This window comes from Salvia hispanica, chromosome 2 (genome assembly GCF_029641045.1).
Source record: "Salvia hispanica isolate PSC_SH4W2 chromosome 2, Shi_PSC_v1, whole genome shotgun sequence".
In the NCBI taxonomy this organism is placed as follows: Eukaryota; Viridiplantae; Streptophyta; class Magnoliopsida; order Lamiales; family Lamiaceae; genus Salvia; species Salvia hispanica.
In genome coordinates this window covers 3,884,383-3,902,368 of record NC_142693.1, presented here as the reverse complement: position 1 = coordinate 3,902,368, position 17,986 = coordinate 3,884,383, and the positions used below count along the sequence as shown (strand labels likewise).

Below are 17,986 nucleotides of genomic sequence, written 5' to 3'. Positions count from 1 at the left end.
ACGACCTACTTCACTACTTCATATCCACCTAGTTATATTCCGTGAATCGACCAGTGTAAAATATCTTAACTACTAAGCTAAGATTATCATGTCTAATAAGAGGAACATAACTTTGTAACAATATGTTTATTATGAATCAATTCCATTTCGACTCGCACATTAATTTTAGATAATAGTAGTTTAAAATTAACCACTCTTTTTTCTCATCAATTTAATGAATGATGGACTTAGGGGAGAACTAACTTGGGGAAGGAAGCAAGACCTACGTTTTGGTCGAATTTAATATCTTTGTTATGATTGACAAATTGTAATCTAACAAATTCAAGGGTCGGTTCCATTGAATAGCTTAATGTCTTTTTAAATTTATTTATTCAGTCTTACCTTGATAAATATCTAACAGATTTGTCTATGGCACTTTTTTCTTTTTTGTGATTATAATGATATGGATAAATACCAGTCAGATTGCAATATTCTTCTTCAGTGGAAATCCACCGAATTTGGTCCCACATTTTAACAAAAGTATTCCCAATTCAATTATAATCAGCACTCTTCTCTGAGTAGAACATAATTTAGATATATCAATAATGGAACAGTATTTTATTTTCCAATAATGAAGAAGCTAGCCTACTTTCATAATTTCATTTTTGTGATTCATTGTATTTTTGTGATACATTTTTCGTTCTGCACTTCAAAGATGACACTTATATTATGTTCCATGATTAGTTGACTAGATAAATACATTAAATTTCGACAAATTGTTTTTCAAATATTAAATTACATAAGGTAAAATTAGTGTTCTAGTAGTATAATTTTTCCAAAATTGTTCTGATTTTCGATAGTCCAGGTCAATTGTAAAATTAACGAAGTGAAGTATTAACACAAAAGATCAAATAATAAATTGAAAATATTAATTTGATAACTTAGAGAAAAGATATTATAGATCGAGTTAAAAATAATTTTCCTAAATAAATTCCCATATGACAAAAAAAACCTTTGGGCAGCCTTTAGTTAAACAAATTATAATTGCAACCATTTCTTATTGCTTATTTAACAAATTTTAAATGTGAACTCGTTGACTGAATAATAGTGATCCAATCCGCAGCCTAAAAGTAGGGCCAACCAAATGGCTATTGCTTATTTCGCAATTAAACATTTGTCCTTTCCATTATCATAGGGCTATTGCACTAAAACGTGAATAAATACAAACAACAATGATCTCGAATTACTCTTATTAAAAAAATAAAATATGTTGATGAGTCTTATTTCTCGGATAATTTGCTGAAATATGTTTTGAAATTTGATCGAAAATATAATATATAATGTATATTAATAAAGAATGTCCACATCAACACATAAAAAAAATTACTCCTATAAGTCTTAAGTTAGGTGGTTCGAATTGGTGAATTATGATTTAACAAAGTTAAATTAGTCATTTATAATTACTTACATGTCACTAATAATATTCGTGATATTGATGACGCTTTATTAAAAAGTACTTCCATATCTCAACTAAAAAGTTCTAATAGTATCATTATAGTTGGTCCAACCTTAAGAACTAAATCTACTTTTTACTATTTCTAGAAACTAAGTCTCAAATTTCACTCTATAGATTATACATTAAATTTAATTTATATTTTACAACTATATTCATATATTTATTTCATGAGTGACTATTCGATTTTAGATTTGTTTTCTTATCCAAATTGAACTGAAAAGCCATTGTTTTGAAATTAAATTGAACTGAATCATAAAATAAATCAACTTGTAGAACAAAATCCAGACTATGATCCGAATCAAAAATTTAAATAGCACAAATATATTTTAAAAATGAAAAAATTGAAACTCCATATTACATAAAAATATTTAATACTATGAATCAATTAATATAACTATATCGAATTCCAAAAAAAAATCAAATTTTTAAAATTCAATTTAATTCTGATCAAATACTTAATTTTCGATATTTAACTCACCCCAACTCGTTACACCTTCAATCCATTTCATAGAGCTGATAAGAAACAGTATTGATTCATTAAATTTATATACACTAATTAACCTCATAAATGAATTGTATATTTATAGAAACTCATTACACTCTCAATCCATTTCTCAAAGTTGAGATGAGGGAGCATTAATTCCCTAGCTTTACACACACTATTCATAAATGCATTGTGAGCACATTTCTAGAATCACCTTATTTTTCAATTATAAAATTAAATTTGTTCTAGTGTAGACAAGTTGACGAGGTTGCTGAAATAATTGGGGATTGGTGAGAAAAGTCTGCTAAAATTTCCCCAAGAAATTAAATAAAGAGAGCTATATATTAGATTCTCGTGATGCCAAACCGACTACACGTAGAGGAATTCAACCTACACAACATGATGATGAATAGATAAACATATTTTTCCCCTCTCATTTGTTTATGAAAAGTAATCGCTTTCACACTTTCGGGCTTCAAGTTTGGAACTTTCTAAACTAACAGCCCTTTAAGAAAAGATTTTGTGCTCCCATTTTAGATCAGTTTTCAGACAGCAAGATTCCTGAGTTTGTCTGAAAAAAAATGGGTTCTTGCTTCAGTGTTAGAATAAGGGCTGATAGTCCTCGCCGAGATGGTTAGTTCCCTCTCTCTCTTTCTCTCTCATGAAATTGATGGATGTTGCTTGAAGTGATTATGACTGCTGCTTTGATTTTGAGTTGAAATTTTGAAGAAATTGGTGAGATTAGTTCTCTTATTTCAGTTCATGTGATGATTTTGTTCAAGATGGATTTTTTTTTTCTGGGGTTTTGAGGTTTTTTGTTTCTTGCATTTTTGCCATGGTTAAACATACTCCCTCTTAATTTTGGCTGTTTTTGTGGAAGATATGTTGTTAAAAATTGAATCTTGAGCTAGAACACTTCAATGGTATTGGTAAAGATTGAATCTTGAGCTAGATCACTTCAATTATGGTATGTTTAGGAGAAATTATAGGATTTTGGTTTACTGTTTGGTTGTGGAGAATGTTTATTTATCTAAAATTATGCAAAATGTTGGCTTTTTCTTGATCAATTTGATGATTTTCAAGTGAAAAATATGTTTTGTTACTTCAATTCAATTGAGTATATATTTGATCAAACATAATGGGTGCAGGGCTAAGTACTCCTAGAGATGGAAGAGAGACGAGCAGCAGGCGCTCGTCTTTCTCCCTTCCAGTGACCCCTCATGGCGAGGGCGACATTCTGGAGTTTTCGAATCTGAAGATCTTCAGCTTCAACGACCTCAGGACGGCCACCAGGAACTTCCGGCCCGACAGTGTGCTTGGGGAGGGTGGTTTCGGGTGTGTCTTCAAGGGCTGGGTCGATGAGACCACGTTCAAGGCTGCCAAGCCCGGGACGGGAATGGTCATTGCTGTCAAGAGACTGAACCAAGACGGCCTTCAAGGTCACAAGGAATGGTTGGTGAGTGTCTGTTTTTGTTGCAAGAACATTCAATTTAGTGTCAAAATGTGAACTTTTTCTAACCCTTTGATTAATTGATTGATTGTCTACTGAAATCCAGACTGAAATCAACTATCTAGGACAGCTTTACCATCCGAATCTGGTGAAATTGGTTGGTTATTGCTTGGAGGACGAGCATAGGCTTCTCGTTTACGAGTTTATGCCACGAGGCAGCTTGGAGAATCATCTGTTCAGGAGTAAGTCTGATGCTGCATTCTTGAAATGAGTTTGTTTTGGTCTTTATTTGTTGAAACAATCCCTCTCGTAGATGAATTTAGACTGTTGATCGTTGTATGATTGTACGTTTTCTTTTAGGGGCTGCGCATTTCCAGCCGTTATCTTGGAGCCTGAGGATGAAGGTTGCTCTTGGCGCAGCAAAGGGGCTCGAGTATCTTCACAGCCCCGAAGCAAGAGTTATCTATCGCGATTTCAAATCATCCAATATTTTGCTTGATTCGGTACGAGGATTAGTTATGTAACTCTGTTTTCTGGTTTGATATTGTTTCAAAGCAACACCATTTATCAATTTGGTGCATATTGATTGTTCAGAACTATAATGCAAAGCTTTCCGATTTCGGCTTGGCCAAGGATGGTCCGGTAGACGGGAAAAGCCACGTGTCTACGAGGGTTATGGGTACCTACGGCTACGCAGCTCCGGAATACATGGCAACAGGTAAATGAATAAGTCTTGATCTATCTTGGTTTCTAAGTGTTGAGTTTTGCTAGTAAGGGTATTTTAGTCTTTTGGTAGAATCGTAATTATATCCGAAAAATAGTGTGCAAATTGTGACTCGACATAGCCCCAAGACGTAGACGAAATGATTAACCAATTCTCGCGTATTAGTAAGGGTATTTTAGTCCTTTCGGTAGAATCTTAATTATATCCGAAAAATAGTGTGAACATTGTGACTCGACATAGCCCCCAGATGTAGACGAAAAAAATTAACCAATTCTCGCGTATTAGTGAGGGTATTTTAGTCCTTCCTGTAGAATCGCAATTATATCCGAAAAATAGTGTGAACATTGTGACTCGACAAAGCCCCCAGACGTATACGAAAAAATTAACCAATTCTCGCGTGTTTTCCCTTGCTTTCGTGACACTAACGACCCGTTATTTTCCCCTCCGAAGGTCATCTCACATCGAGGAGCGACGTGTACAGTTTCGGAGTCGTTCTCCTCGAGATGCTGACCGGGCGGCGCGTCCTGGACAAGAACCTCCCCCACGGGGAGCAGAACCTCATCCAATGGGCGAGGCCGTTCCTCGCCAGCAAAAGGAGGGTTCTCCGCGTCATAGACGCCCGCATCCAGGGCCAGTACACCCCAAACGCGGCCCTGAAAGCGGCCACGCTTGCAGTGAGATGCCTGGCCGCGGAGCCGAAGCAGCGCCCCAAGATGAAGGAGGTGGTGGCCGCACTAGAAGCGCTTCAAGACACGGCCTCCGGTGTGGGGACCGGCGCAGCTGTGCAGCACCGGAGGACAGCGTACCGTGGAGGCCGGGCGGCCTCGTATCCGAGACCTTCAACTCCTCCTCCTCTTGTTGCTTCCTTGTAACTTGAATTTGATGTTTTTGAGGGAAGAGATGTGGAAATGGTGGTTGCAATTTTTCTATGTTAATTTGCTTGTAACACCATTTTTGGAAGCTCTTTGTACAGCCATTTTATTTGGGAGCTAAAATCTTCTTAGATTCTCAACAACCAATCTTCTCGAATTAAATGTTATATGATCACATATACTTTGTCTAAAAATCAATTGGTGATAGTTGAATGATTATTGCTATGTATTTATGTTAATCTCTTTTTATTTCAGATGTTCAATGTGTCACAATTCATTTATGTTATGGAATTTTGAATTGTTGACTCGTTTGTATTAATCTTGAATTTTGAATTTGTCTAAAAAGTTTTTTGAATGGATTTAAAATTTAATCGAATCATACGAGTCCTATAAAAAAACAAAAATGTATTGTAATGATAATAAAAGAGTATGACAGTGTAATAACAATATTTTAATCATTCGGAATAATAAATTATAATTGTAGGCAAACCAAATACTAAAATGAATAGAGTATTTACATAGTCATAAATTTCAAGAATAATAGTTTTGGGAATCATTATACCATGGATCAAAATCACATAAATTTTTTTCTTGACAATTTTATATTTATAGCAAACAAAAAATTCCGTTAAAAAACATCATTTATTCATCAATAGACTGCTCATTACTATAACTAGTGATTTGTACTCTCTCCGTCCCATTAAATATGCAATATTTGTTTTTTGGCATATGATTTTATGTAGTGTTGTTTTGTGAGTTAATGAAAAGATAGTAAAGTGAAAATAAGAAAAAGTAGAGAGATTATTGTTTTCATTTTTAAAAATATTTCATTTTTAATGAGACGGAACAAAAAGGAAAACATTTCAAATTTGTAATGGAAAAGAGGGAGTACTTCATTTAAACATCCCAAAATAATTGATGGATTTTGATTTTTGACCAAAATTATTTAGCTATTCTATTTAATTTTTATAATTTAAAATCAGAAATTCAAGAATATCATAGGGGCAAAATAGTCTTTATCCATAAATATGAGGTTTAAGAGATATTGAAAGGGAGAGAAGGGGGTTTTATCGTTTCAATCATCATCACTTCATCTCATATCTCCACCATTCTGGCTCCAAATTTCTCCCTAAAAATGAGGCCAATGGCCGCCTTGCGCCACGCGCCAATTGCTCGCGCCGCACAATTCCGCGCCCTAGCAGTTTCCTGCGGCGTCGGAAGCCCGGAAGCCGCCGCCAAAGCAGCCACCGCGCCTCCTGTCAGCCAAAAAATGGCACCGGGGGTGCTCATCGGCATGTCGGAGTCGGACCTCCAGCAGCTCGCTCTCGAATTCGGACAGGTACGCTTCGAATTGGAAGCTCACAATTTGATACTAGTTGATGAATTGATTGTTGTTTTGATTATGTGGCAGGACAAGTATAGAGGCAAGCAATTGCATCAATTGCTGTACAAGAGGAAGATTAGAGAGATTCAGGATCTTAGTCAGGGTGAGGGGCCTCTTCTAGTTTCTATCTATTTCATCTTGTGTTGTTTGTTATTGATTGGATTTTAATTTATTTTTTTATGTGTGAAGTGCCATTGGCATTCAGGAATGAGCTTCAGGAAGCAGGGTGGAGAGTGGGCCGATCGCCTGTTTACAAGGAAGTCACTGCTGCTGATGGCACTGTTAAGGTGAAGAATTACTACTCTCATTGTTGATTGTACTAATTACGTTAGATTTAGGCCTATTTTCTGCACAAACAGTCGAGTGATATATCGAAGATTTCTGTGCTTATGCTCTGGATGCTTATATGTATACCTAACAACTAATGGGGAATGTCAATACCAAGATCATCCCCAAAAGAATCAATCTATAGAGTCACCAAATCACGTCTAAAAATTGATTCTTTTGGAAATGCTCAGGGATCTAATAATCTGAATTTAGCATATGAAGCTACTCTTATTAAGTTCAGTTTTATTCTTTTATGGAATGGTGTTCACAATATTTATGAACTTTACCTCTTTCGTTGAATGACTTGTCTGTGTATTTATGCACACGATTCCCCCCCTCTCCACTTGTCGTACGCAGTTGCTCTTAAAGCTGGAGGACAATAGGCTGGTCGAAACTGTTGGCATACCTGTTGAAGATTCAAAAGGTTCAGTTCGACTGACGGCATGTGTCTCGTCACAGGTAAGTTTCTGTGGGGAAAAGATATATATGTGAAGTAGTTCATGCCTCTTAAGGAGATTTTGCGGTTTGTTGTAGTGCACATTTGTGATCTTTCACTTGGTTGACCAGGTTGGTTGTCCGCTACGCTGTTCCTTCTGTGCTACTGGCAAGGGAGGTTTTGCAAGGAACCTTAAGAGCCATGAAATTGTTGAACAGGTTAGTTTATATCTGTCCTGCATAGTTTTTAATTATTTTCATGATTAGGGTTCTGGGAGGCACTGCCAAAGCTAGTTGTCCTACTTTTCCTGTTTTTAGTATGTGTGATGTTTCATGTAGCGTGTTTGTTTGATTGGCTGCACATAACAATACCACAAGAACTTTAGGTCCCTTGTCATTTATCATCAATACATCTGTGCAGAAGAGGCATTGAGATAGAGAGTTCTTAGTGATTGGAATTGGCTCGATGCTTGATCTCATATGACTTTGTTATCATGTTATGTTAGTAAGATGTTCTCATTGGTGTACAGTTTCAATTATCCTATAGAAAGTGTCTTTAAGTTTAATCTCTCTAGGTAATAACTGGGGCCTTGAACATGAGCACAAGTACACATCGGGTGATTGAATGAGTCAAAACAGAGCTTAGTGTTTAGTTCACTTTCAGCCCCTCAGCAAATAGTTGGTTCTAGTGTCGCTCTCTAACAACTGTGGTTAGTTTTGTGAGAAACCTCTTGGTGGTACTTCTGACAATTTCATTGTGTGCATAATTTTCGGAACTTGCAATTTCTTGCATACTTAGATGGCTAGTTTTGGCAGAAGATCTCTTTGAGATAGAGTTTCTAAAGCTCTGCGTTGATATATTTTATCATTGACACACACGTTCCAGGTTTTGGCACTTGAAGAGATCTTCAAGCGTAGAGTTACAAATGTTGTGTTTATGGGGATGGGTGAGCCTATGTTGAATTTGAAAGAAGTTCTTGAAGCACACCGTTGCTTGAACAAGGTACAGCGACTTTGAGTGAACTGACAACCACATGTTATTTTTTTACTTGCACATTGCTTAACTCGTAAACAAACAGACTAATTAAATTAATGCTATCATTTGATGGGCGATATGAACTATCATTAATCCAGTTTTAAGCCTATATTTGATCTTTTCTGGGGTTAGGATATTCAAATTGGGCAACGGATGATAACAATTTCAACTGTTGGAGTTCCAAACACGATCAAGAGACTGGCATCTCACAAACTTCAATCTACATTAGCTGTCAGGTAAACATTCATCTTGTTAATTTCAAACTGACGGTTTATGTATGGCATCTGACTGTGCTTGGTGATAATCAATAATGGAAACTTTATTGTAAGTATCTGACTAGTGACAAACTGTAAAATGAATGATCAAGTTTAAAGCTTCTCAAGGATATACTGGTGTTTGAGATGTTTATATACTAATCCCTTTATATGTTTTCCAACTTCGGTTATCAGCTTACATGCACCAAACCAGAAACTTCGGGAACAGATTGTGCCAAGTGCAAAGTCATATCCTTTGGACGCACTCATGAATGACTGTAAACAGTACTTGCTCGAGACCAGCAGACGAGTATCCTTTGAGTACACATTATTAGGTAAAACAAGATCTTTGTTTTTCAAGACCACTCCGTTACACTATGTACGCAAAGTAGCATATAATAACTCTTTGCAAGTTGACCACGAGATTGATTATAGTCTGCCTTTCTTTGGCAGCTGGAGTCAATGATGCGGTAGATCACGCGATAGAGCTAGCGGAGCTTCTTCACAAATGGGGTCCTGGTTATCATGTAAACCTAATACCTTTCAATCCAATAGATGGCTCTGAATATAAGCGTCCCTATAGGAAAGCGGTACGTTGCTTTGCTCCATTGCAGATCAATCAGTTTTATACGTCGTACATGCAAGTTGACCAACAGATTACCTGCATAACTGACACTGACAATTGTTACCATCACACAGGTCCTTGCATTTTCCGCTGCTCTAGAGTCTCGTAAAGTCACTGTCAGTGTACGCCAAACACGAGGATTGGATGCCAGTGCAGCCTGTGGGCAGCTAAGGAATGAGTTCCAGAAAGTCCCTTTGCTTGGTGATGTCCAAGTCGAAGAACCTCAACAAGCCGAAGAATCTCAACAAGTCGAAGAATCGGAACTTGAGATGGCAGTTTCCTCCTGATGCCTCGAAAAGTAACTGCTTATGAGGTTTTGCTAGTCTTCAACATGTTCTAACCTAGGCCCTTCATGATAGCGCTGAAAGAGCTGTGCGTGGAAGTTTGCGTACATTGGTTTGCCGCTCAAGGATGAGATTCATGGCGGCGAGCTGCACGGATTAGGCTCAAATGTAGGTCTGCTGCCTGAATTTATCAGTGTGTGAAATCCTATGACTGTTGTGAAAGGTTTTCAACACTACAATGTGCATTAGGTATCTCTGAAGATAAGCTTATAATGATAATGTTTGGCATATTATATATATGCATGTTTAGAAGCCACAACTTTGTGTAATTTGTTAGTTGTTACTTTGATTATCACTCTCCTTTTATTGTAAAACATTGATTCCCCAACTTTGTTAAAATATTGGTAATAGCATCTACTTAGCACCATTTTCATTTCCATTTCCATTTCCATTTCCATTCTCTTTCCAACTTTAATGAGAACCGTGAACTAAGTGGTTCGGCTTCAATTCCAATATTTTCGAACCGTGAACCGGTGGTTCAGTTCAAATTGAAGAAAAATTGAAAAAATGGAAAATTCGGGAAAATCATTGGTTGTGAACTGGAGCACGAATCGCCGATTTTTGTACAAAACTTTTGTATTCCCCCCATGGGACGGTTCTAATTTTGCCTTTCGCAAAACTAAACTAATGGTTTATGTGCCGTCATCACTCCCGTATGCACGAAGGGAGCGCGGGTCCAAATCGACTCGGATCTAGGTTTGAGCCATATGATGCTCAGAGAGAAGGGAAGGAGACGAGGGAGGCGGCGATAGTGTACATTGAAGAGGCAAAGTAGAACTGTGAAAGATATATGTGCGAATCGAAGTCTTTGTCTTAAAAAATTCAATAATTCATATTCATAAAAAAACTATATGCATCAAATAAAAGTTCAATTTTTTGATGTTCTATTAGTACTAAATTAAATTTAAGTCAATTATTTTCCTCCAAAAAAATTAATTTTATTTAAAACCAAATAATGAAATGACATTTATAGCCCCAGCTCTATATTTTTGCCCTCTTCAGCTGAAAACACAGTCAAGGAAAAGCAGTCAGGCATAACAATGGCGGGCCGAAGGGTCCTCTCCGTGCTCAAAAACAGACCAGCGGCGCCGAAACCGCCTCCAGAGCCCGCGCCACAGCCCTCCGCGCCAGCAGATGAAGGGAGATCGAAATCATGGGGTCGTAGAATAGTCTCGGGAGCATTACTCTGCTTGACAGGGGGCGTAGCTTTGAGTGCTCTTGATGACCTAGTCATTTACCAAGGCTGCAGCAGGTTCCTCTCTTTCTCTCCGTTATGATTGAATTCAGCTAAAATCTTCCTCGTTTTGTTATTTTTTGGTGCGCCTACTTTGAAATTAGTAATTGATTGCGTTTAGGTTTTGTGCTGAAAAATTGATAGCTGCGATTGTTGTTATTTGGTTCTAATTGATGTGGTTTATCTGCGTAGTTTAGTTCTGAATTGATACATTTTAATTGTGGTGTGGATAGTGGGAGCTTCTTGTGTGATCGTATGTGTTCCTGTTAGGGTTTAAGTTCTTATATTAATTAATCTATTTAGTTCTAAATTGATGCCTTTTCACTGGACTGCTTATAGAAAGCTGCACAATGAACCGCCTATAGTTGATTCCCTTTTGAATATAATGATGCTGAAATACAACAGCCCCTCTTCTAGCTTTAAACTGAAAAAGTACAAGAGTTTAAGCATGTGCCAGATGTTACAAGAGTCTTAGACTCTTAATTCATTTGTTAATAGAATCTTTAGCAATTGAGCTTGACATTGTCTCAAGCAGCCTATCAGATGTATGCTGAGGTTTCAATTTTAGTGTATGATATGTTCAACTGAAGCTTGAAATCAATTTTGGGTTTATGTAAAAGAGAATGCTTTGGTGTTAGGCTTTTAGCCAGTGTTGTCAAACCAATGGATAAGAAATACAATCAAGCACGTTTGGCATGCCAATTGGATGTTTGTTACTGGACATGGTTTTTTATCATACATATATAAAAAAACAGGCATTTAAACTGGCTGAAATGCTCTCAATCCATGAGAACTTGAGAGTTGATACCTTATACATACTAAAGAATTATCAACACTTTATTGCTAGTAAATGGGTTCTAGAACACACTTTTTTTTTTCAAAGTTTATAATTCAAGGACTTCCATGTATCTGCTGTGGTTGGTGATTTCTGAAATCTATATTTGTAGAACTAAGCAGTTGGTGGTCATGCATGCTTTTGCATGTTGTTAAAAAATACTGAGTGTATTTTCCTTTGCTTGAATAAATTAATCATTATTTCCATTCTTCTTTTACGGTCTTACCTCACTTAGCACAAACTGAGCTTGCACTCTAACCAACTTACATCATATAAATTTTGCATTGTCCATTAAGAAAGGTGGAGTCGCCCAACTCAAGAGTGAATGGGTGGATTTCATTATTTTGAAGGCACTTGGTCATTCTTTATTGGATATTAAATGCTTACCAGGAAGCCTATAGGCTGCAAAAACCTTTCATTTCTCAACATTTGCTGATTTGTGTTAATAAACTTTTGAACTTTTTGCCCAAAGACTTTTAAGAAAATGGAGAAACAAATGTGGTTGGCTGTTTCGGGTTTTTACTTTATTATTCTTTTTTCCCTGGTAATTTGAGTTTAGGTTTTGTGCTGAAATTGATAGCTGGAATTATTGTTTTTGAATAATTGGTTCTATTAAATATGGGCATGTGCTTAATTTAGCTTGGCAGATTGTGAATTTCTTAATCGTAGATCACCTTTTCACTGTGTTGTGGATAGTTAGAATCTATTAGGGGTTTGAGTTCTTAACTGATCTATTGGTTACTGGGATTGAAATTGGACCACTTATAGAAAAGCTGCACAGTAGTGTTTCAATTTTTCTAAGACTAGATTGACTTGGTGCACTTGTGCTATTAGGTAAGCATTAAACATGTAGTGAGACATGGCTATGTCCATCCAGTAAGTAGTCTGCATTGTGGTTTGTGATTTCAATCTCTAATTTGAAGTTCCCGCTTAAGATGGACAAGAAAAGGGTTTCCCGTAGTTGCTTAGATGTAGAACATTCGTCACTAGTGCTTTCTCTATGCTAACAGCTAGTTCGTGTGTTGACCTTTTTATTTTCTGTATTTTTTTCATGATAAAATTGAAATTAAAACAACATTGAGTCCATTATAATGAATTTGTCACTATCAAAGCTCAAGGGATCATGAAGAGAAAGGGAGGGAAGGTTGTTTGTCTGTTGAAAGAAGTGGATACGAATGTGAATGTGCATTGTTGGTTTTCTATCTCTGTGCATAGCACCAATTGTTGATCTTGTTTTATAGTACTTTTATTTCTGAGCTCGACATTTTCTCTAATATATGATGCTGGGGAGACTCGTGAAAACTTCCAGTGTTAATGTGTTTCAATATCTGTGGATGATATGGCTTACTTAATGGAGTAGTATTATTTTGTTTTGGTCCCATGCTTCATGATTCTCAACTATTGCAGCAAGGCAATGGAGAAAGCCAGCAAGAACAAGGCAATAATTGACGCAATTGGGGAGCCAATTGTGCGAGGTCCTTGGTATAACGCATCACTTGCTGTAGCACACAAGCGGCACTCTGTATCTTGCACCTTTCCCGTCTCTGGACCTCAAGGCTCTGGAATATTTCAGCTGAAAGCAGTATGCAATGAAGGTTTGTCTCATTATAAAACTTCATTTTTAAGAGCTTTAAGACCACGTACTTTGATGAATTGAACAAGTTTGAGCTTGTTTGATCATGTAATTCTTCGTATTATATTGTCAATTTAGTTTCTCACCCCAAGGTAAACGCCTTTTCATTTGATAATCATTGCCCTGACATGGATCTTTTGATTCTGTCTGATCCCATGCTGTGTTGAGCAGATCAGGGTCTGTTTTCCATCTTGCGTGCCCGTGACTGGGAGATCCTTATCATGGAAGCTCTCCTTCACGTTCCTGGCAACGATGAGAAGGAACGGACATTCCGAATAAACATTTCAGATGATCCCCCTCTCGAATGCAAGTCGTGTGTTGCTGCTTGCCCTTCCACCCCTACCCCTCAACTGCCACCCATTGCTCAGAACAATCAATCGTAGCTTCTTATCAAGGTTTCTTTCTGTGAACAATTCATTTATATTTTCTTTATTTCAATCGGTAACTATGTTATCGTCCCTAAAATCTCAGTGTTCAATAATACTATTATTGGGATTTTGATAGTTAGACAGAGATTGGCGAAATTTATTTTGGTAGGCAGACCATGTTCCAACTTCCATGAATAATTGACGAAGGTTAGATATTTGATACAAGCCTTCACTTTTGATACACCTTCATAATTCTTGTAATTTTTATCAAATCTATCCATAGCTGTTTAATAATAGTGTCGATTTTATTTCATTTTTTGCAATTTACCGAATTACATCTAGATCTGTGTTCTACATGTAGTACTCCTATTAATTTTTTACTATTGGAATTTCACTTCAACATTGGAATCAAAATATGGCCTATTGCTTTCCTTCCAAAAATAATGTGATTAGTATTAGTGCATCTTCAGCCACAGGCTAGCCACTCTTTCTCCCTGTCACGTCATCAACACTAAAATTTCACCTGCCACATCATCATTTTAAGCAAATAATAGGCTAGCCGCAATAAAAAATAATTCAAAAACAACTACATTTACGAAATTAAATTTATGAGACATATTAATTTACGGAATTAAATTTACCAGCAACTGGACAAGCAATAGGCTAGCCACATCCTCAGCACTATTAAAAAAAACAACTAAATTTACGGAATTAAATTTACCAGCAACTGGACAAGCAATAGGCTAGCCACATCCTCAGCACTATTAAAAAAAACAACTAAATTTATGGAATTAAATTTACGACACGTATACGAAAAAATTCATTAATTTCATTTTTTTTAAAAGTACATTAATTAAAAAAAATTACATAATTAAAAAAATACCGAGCTTCCACACACGAGCCCCCGCCGCACTCTACTCCTCACTATTTTTTTAAAAAAATACATTAAAAAATGCAATAAAAATGCAATAATTTTATATAAATTAAAAAAAGGTACGTCCTAAAAAAAATTGCATAATTAATAAAAATACAATAAAAAAATATATTAAAAATACAATAAAAAAATGCATTAAAAATACATTAAAAATGCAATAAAAAAAATGCATAAAAAAATACATTAAAAAAATGCAACCGGCTAGCCGAAATTGAGCCTACAATGGCACCTAGCGGGATCGGCCAGCGGTCGGCTAGAGTTCACCGATCGGCTAGCCTAAATTGTCGCAATGGAGGCTAGCGAATCGGCTAGCACCCGCGATCGGCTAGCCTATCTACTAGCCTCCATTGTGGATGCTCTTAAGAGGTTTAAATCAAAAGCTGTTCTTTAAAGAGTCCATCACACAAAAGCTTCATGGAAAGTCTGGTTACAAATTTGAAGGCAGTCTATCTTACAAAAGCTGATTAGATAAGATATTACAAAAGCTGATTAGTTACTACTAATAAAAGGCTGATTAAATTACATAATGCTTCATTTTCAAAGGGCATTGTTGGTTGGGTTCTTGCGAGACAATCTTTTCTGAATTTCAGAGGGATATCCTGCAAAGAAAACGAAATCAAAACATGGCCATTTTCATTTCTACACTCATTCAACTATGAAGAAAACCTGGTGTGTTTCGAATTCTTTTTGCACAACGATTTGTGCCGAAGATTTGAACAAATACACGAGCCGGCTCCACATACGAAAAGATCAACACGTCGCGCTCCTCTATATTGTTATCCTCCACAAAATTAATCCAACCCTCTTCGAAGAAGAATTCTCCGTTTGCTTCTGCAATTCGCACCTCCCAAGTCGTCACCTCTCCTCTCCTTTCCATGCTGCACCTCTCTCCACCTCTTGCTCCGAAGTTCACAACGAATGCTGCCGGTATTTTCTGCCCACAAAATGAAAACATGAGTCCAAATTTAAACTATATATACACTAGTAGAAATCATCCAAAAAAAAGGGAGAGACCAGTTTTGGTTGACATAGGCTTGTGGTGTAGTGTGTAAAGAATGCGGTTGCTGGACTGTGGGCGGCATACATTGTCAATTCCAGCTGAAATTATCAGATTTGTTTGGAATTTCACAAAGGAATGGAGGAGAGTAGTTGTTTATGGTATTGAGAGAAGTTGTGTTGAGAATATGTAATATAGCGTTGGAACTTTGAATTTCTTAGTTGGTGTGAATTAATGTTGCAGTAAATGCTTGGGCATAGTTGGAAGGTGGAGGTAGACCTGCCCAAGGTTTATCGAACCGGCGGTTAAAACCGAAACCGTAACCGCCGGTTACGGTTCCGAACTGAAATTGTGAGAATTTATTCGAACCGAAACCGTTGATTTTTGAACCGTGGTTCGGTTTAGGTTCAAAAATTTTCGAACCAAAACCGTGCCGGAACCGCTGGTTCCGAACGGTTCTAAACTGGAACCGTGAAAAATTACGGGAAAACCGTGAAACTAAGCCGGAACAACAAAAACCGGCGGTTCAGAACCGTGAAAACCGTAAAAAAAAAACACTGGAAAACCGCTGGTTCAGAACCGAAACCGTGAAACACCATCACGGTTCGGTTCCGGTTCGGCAATTTCCAAAACCGCAACCGGCAGTTCCGAACCGTAACCGCCGGTTCCGGAACCGTGGGCACCTCTAGGTGGAGGTACAGTCGGACTATGGCATTAATGGATTGCACGAGATTTAAAAAAATAATTGATGTGTTAAAGGTTGAAGTGGAGAGAGTAAATTATGAACACAAATAAAAATTTTGAATAAAATTTAATTTGCTATGAAATGAGAGCGGAATGTGGTTGTATTTGTAGAATTTGGAATTTGGAATAAATAAATAAAATTCAACCCTCACACCCTGGCGGCTCCGCACTCGCTACTGGCATCGAGCAACACCTGCGCCACTTGCCATCCCTTTCCCGGTCACGAATGGACAACGCCGCCAATAGTGACACTGCGCACAACGACCCCCTTCGATCGCGGCTCTATTGCAGCATCGAAGGAATGAATCATTCTTTTAGGCGGTGTATTTGACACAAGTTTATTAAATTAGTAAAGAAGATTGTAAAGGAATAGATAATTAACTTTGCAATGAGAACTTTTGCTCATATAAATTGTAAAGAAGATCATAAAGGAATAGCTAATCTTTAGATACTAAACAAATGACTCTTTAGAAGGAGAGGATACTAGTAAATCAAGTGCTATGACTTATTTTTATTAGATGTACAATAATAATAATAATAATAATAATAATAATAATAATAATAATAATAATAATAATAATAAGAATTAGGGGCGTCTGAGTCACGTCTGGATAACCACGTTGCATACAATTAGCTAAGTGCGCATTCTCGATCAATCGGTGCGTGTTCCATTTGAAGCAATGAAGATGCGTAAATGGGGGTCAAGAGGAAGACCGACATCCTCATACCTCTTGCCATACAATGAGTACCTAAAATTTGTATTCGATTTAATAAGAACTGGCAAGCAGAGTCCACATAAAATGGTAAGTAATTATTAGTACTAGAATAGTAAATTTTTGATACCTTTCCCCATTGTTGTAGCTTGAACTGTATCTATGAAGACCTCGACCGAAATTGGAATTCCGACTTTGATAATTTGGAGGTGTCTCATCTTGAGAACGCACTTTCCTCTACACAATAAATGTATACATATACGATGAAATAAAATATGAAGGTAACATAAAAAATGTAGTGGTGAAACACTCACACGTGATTTGGAGAGTTTTTTTCATAGATCAATTTGTACATATTAAACAAGAGAACTTATCCCAAAAGACTAATTTATAAGGATAAATGTCATTAATGAAAAGTTTTTTTTGCTCCTAAGTGAAGTCATCAAAAGGTAGGTTATGTATAAAGTCGTACCTTCAGTGATGATGATGATGAGAGGGCGTTAGAAGCACTCAGATTGAAGCCACTTGGTATATTCATTTGATATGGACTTCCTTGAGTAGTACTAACTGGTCTATATAACACATAAGTTAGTCTTGATTAAAAGTATACCTTATTTAAAAGATAAGCTAAACATCAACATGTTATATATGAATGGATATACATTCAAAAGATCAGCAAGAATGATTAATATCGAATTGAGAATGACACATTCTTGATTGTTAATATAATTAGTCTTGCACGCACATGCACACTCTTGCGCATATGTTTTTGCCAATTTGCGCATAAAAAGTTCGCGAATAAGCTCAAGGGTTCGAATCCTATGATCGGTGAACTATCCGCAAACTTCATATTAACAGAATTTAATATGCTCATGCATAATTCGTATTTATACATCTTTCTCGATTCTCACGTTAATTTACGCGATGAACTCTCGGTGTTACCTAATTGGAATAGGAGATATAACAGCTGTGGCATTGTTTTGCATTTGTTGTGTCGGATAAATATGTTGAGAAATATGTTGAGCTGCAATGTCATTTAATAAACCAGACATCGGGCTTTTCTACAATGCCTGCATAAATTATGTATGCAAAAAATAG

General features: G+C 36.7%; 3 protein-coding genes and 2 long non-coding RNA genes across 6 annotated transcripts; 3 read left to right on the top strand and 2 right to left on the bottom strand.

The window, feature by feature from the left end:
- Nucleotides 1-2,220: 2,220 nt before the first annotated feature.
- On the top strand, nucleotides 2,221-5,168 carry LOC125200870 (receptor-like cytoplasmic kinase 176). The gene is made up of 6 exons (XM_048098678.2): nucleotides 2,221-2,612; nucleotides 3,128-3,435; nucleotides 3,536-3,671; nucleotides 3,790-3,932; nucleotides 4,024-4,147; nucleotides 4,604-5,168. Exons 1-6 carry the CDS (start codon nucleotides 2,561-2,563, stop codon nucleotides 5,023-5,025), a joined length of 1,185 nt encoding a protein of 394 aa, XP_047954635.1. The 5' UTR covers nucleotides 2,221-2,560; the 3' UTR covers nucleotides 5,026-5,168.
- A 936-nt stretch (nucleotides 5,169-6,104) lies between these two features.
- On the top strand, nucleotides 6,105-9,797 carry LOC125200869 (Radical SAM superfamily protein). The gene is made up of 10 exons (XM_048098677.2): nucleotides 6,105-6,364; nucleotides 6,437-6,512; nucleotides 6,599-6,696; nucleotides 7,094-7,195; nucleotides 7,304-7,390; nucleotides 8,058-8,174; nucleotides 8,340-8,443; nucleotides 8,657-8,796; nucleotides 8,915-9,051; nucleotides 9,161-9,797. The coding sequence occupies exons 1-10, from the start codon at nucleotides 6,161-6,163 to the stop codon at nucleotides 9,371-9,373; spliced, it is 1,278 nt and encodes a 425-aa protein (XP_047954634.1). The 5' UTR covers nucleotides 6,105-6,160; the 3' UTR covers nucleotides 9,374-9,797.
- Nucleotides 9,798-10,436: 639 nt separating this feature from the next.
- LOC125208617 (cytochrome oxidase complex assembly protein) lies at nucleotides 10,437-13,813 on the top strand. Of its 2 annotated transcripts, XM_048108280.2 has the most exons (4): nucleotides 10,437-10,682; nucleotides 12,907-13,094; nucleotides 13,304-13,527; nucleotides 13,637-13,813. In XM_048108280.2, the coding sequence occupies exons 1-3, from the start codon at nucleotides 10,471-10,473 to the stop codon at nucleotides 13,513-13,515; spliced, it is 612 nt and encodes a 203-aa protein (XP_047964237.1). In that variant the 5' UTR covers nucleotides 10,437-10,470; the 3' UTR covers nucleotides 13,516-13,527; nucleotides 13,637-13,813. The 2 variants fall into 2 exon arrangements, with proteins under 2 accessions (XP_047964237.1, XP_047964231.1); XM_048108274.2 differs by having other exon boundaries at nucleotides 10,438-10,682; nucleotides 13,304-13,813.
- Nucleotides 13,814-14,801: 988 nt separating this feature from the next.
- Nucleotides 14,802-15,600, bottom strand: LOC125216749 (uncharacterized). Its single transcript, XR_016134854.1, has 3 exons — nucleotides 15,449-15,600; nucleotides 15,101-15,368; nucleotides 14,802-15,033 (listed from the first exon to the last, which is right to left on the bottom strand). It is a non-coding gene; the product is annotated as an uncharacterized LOC125216749 (long non-coding RNA).
- A 1,131-nt stretch (nucleotides 15,601-16,731) lies between these two features.
- Nucleotides 16,732-17,128, bottom strand: LOC148931419 (uncharacterized). The gene is made up of 2 exons (XR_016135128.1): nucleotides 17,019-17,128; nucleotides 16,732-16,924 (listed from the first exon to the last, which is right to left on the bottom strand). It is a non-coding gene; the product is annotated as an uncharacterized LOC148931419 (long non-coding RNA).
- Between the last annotated feature and the right edge of the window lie 858 nt (nucleotides 17,129-17,986).

What these genes read in the sequence shown, in the direction of transcription:
- LOC125200870 (XM_048098678.2), top strand. Translation starts at nt 2,561, where the DNA reads ATGGGTTCTTGCTTCAGTGTTAGAATAAGGGCTGATAGTCCTCGCCGA. An exon ending in TGATAGTCCTCGCCGAGATG is followed by an intron (nt 2,613 to 3,127) that starts GTTAGTTCCCTC and finishes TAATGGGTGCAG; the next exon opens with GGCTAAGTACTCCTAGAGAT. An exon ending in GGAGAATCATCTGTTCAGGA is followed by an intron (nt 3,672 to 3,789) that starts GTAAGTCTGATG and finishes GTTTTCTTTTAG; the next exon opens with GGGCTGCGCATTTCCAGCCG.
- LOC125200869 (XM_048098677.2), top strand. Translation starts at nt 6,161, where the DNA reads ATGAGGCCAATGGCCGCCTTGCGCCACGCGCCAATTGCTCGCGCCGCA. An exon ending in GATTCAGGATCTTAGTCAGG is followed by an intron (nt 6,513 to 6,598) that starts GTGAGGGGCCTC and finishes TTATGTGTGAAG; the next exon opens with TGCCATTGGCATTCAGGAAT. An exon ending in CTGCTGATGGCACTGTTAAG is followed by an intron (nt 6,697 to 7,093) that starts GTGAAGAATTAC and finishes TGTCGTACGCAG; the next exon opens with TTGCTCTTAAAGCTGGAGGA.
- LOC125208617 (XM_048108280.2), top strand. Translation starts at nt 10,471, where the DNA reads ATGGCGGGCCGAAGGGTCCTCTCCGTGCTCAAAAACAGACCAGCGGCG. An exon ending in ATTTACCAAGGCTGCAGCAG is followed by an intron (nt 10,683 to 12,906) that starts GTTCCTCTCTTT and finishes CAACTATTGCAG; the next exon opens with CAAGGCAATGGAGAAAGCCA. An exon ending in GAAAGCAGTATGCAATGAAG is followed by an intron (nt 13,095 to 13,303) that starts GTTTGTCTCATT and finishes TGTGTTGAGCAG; the next exon opens with ATCAGGGTCTGTTTTCCATC.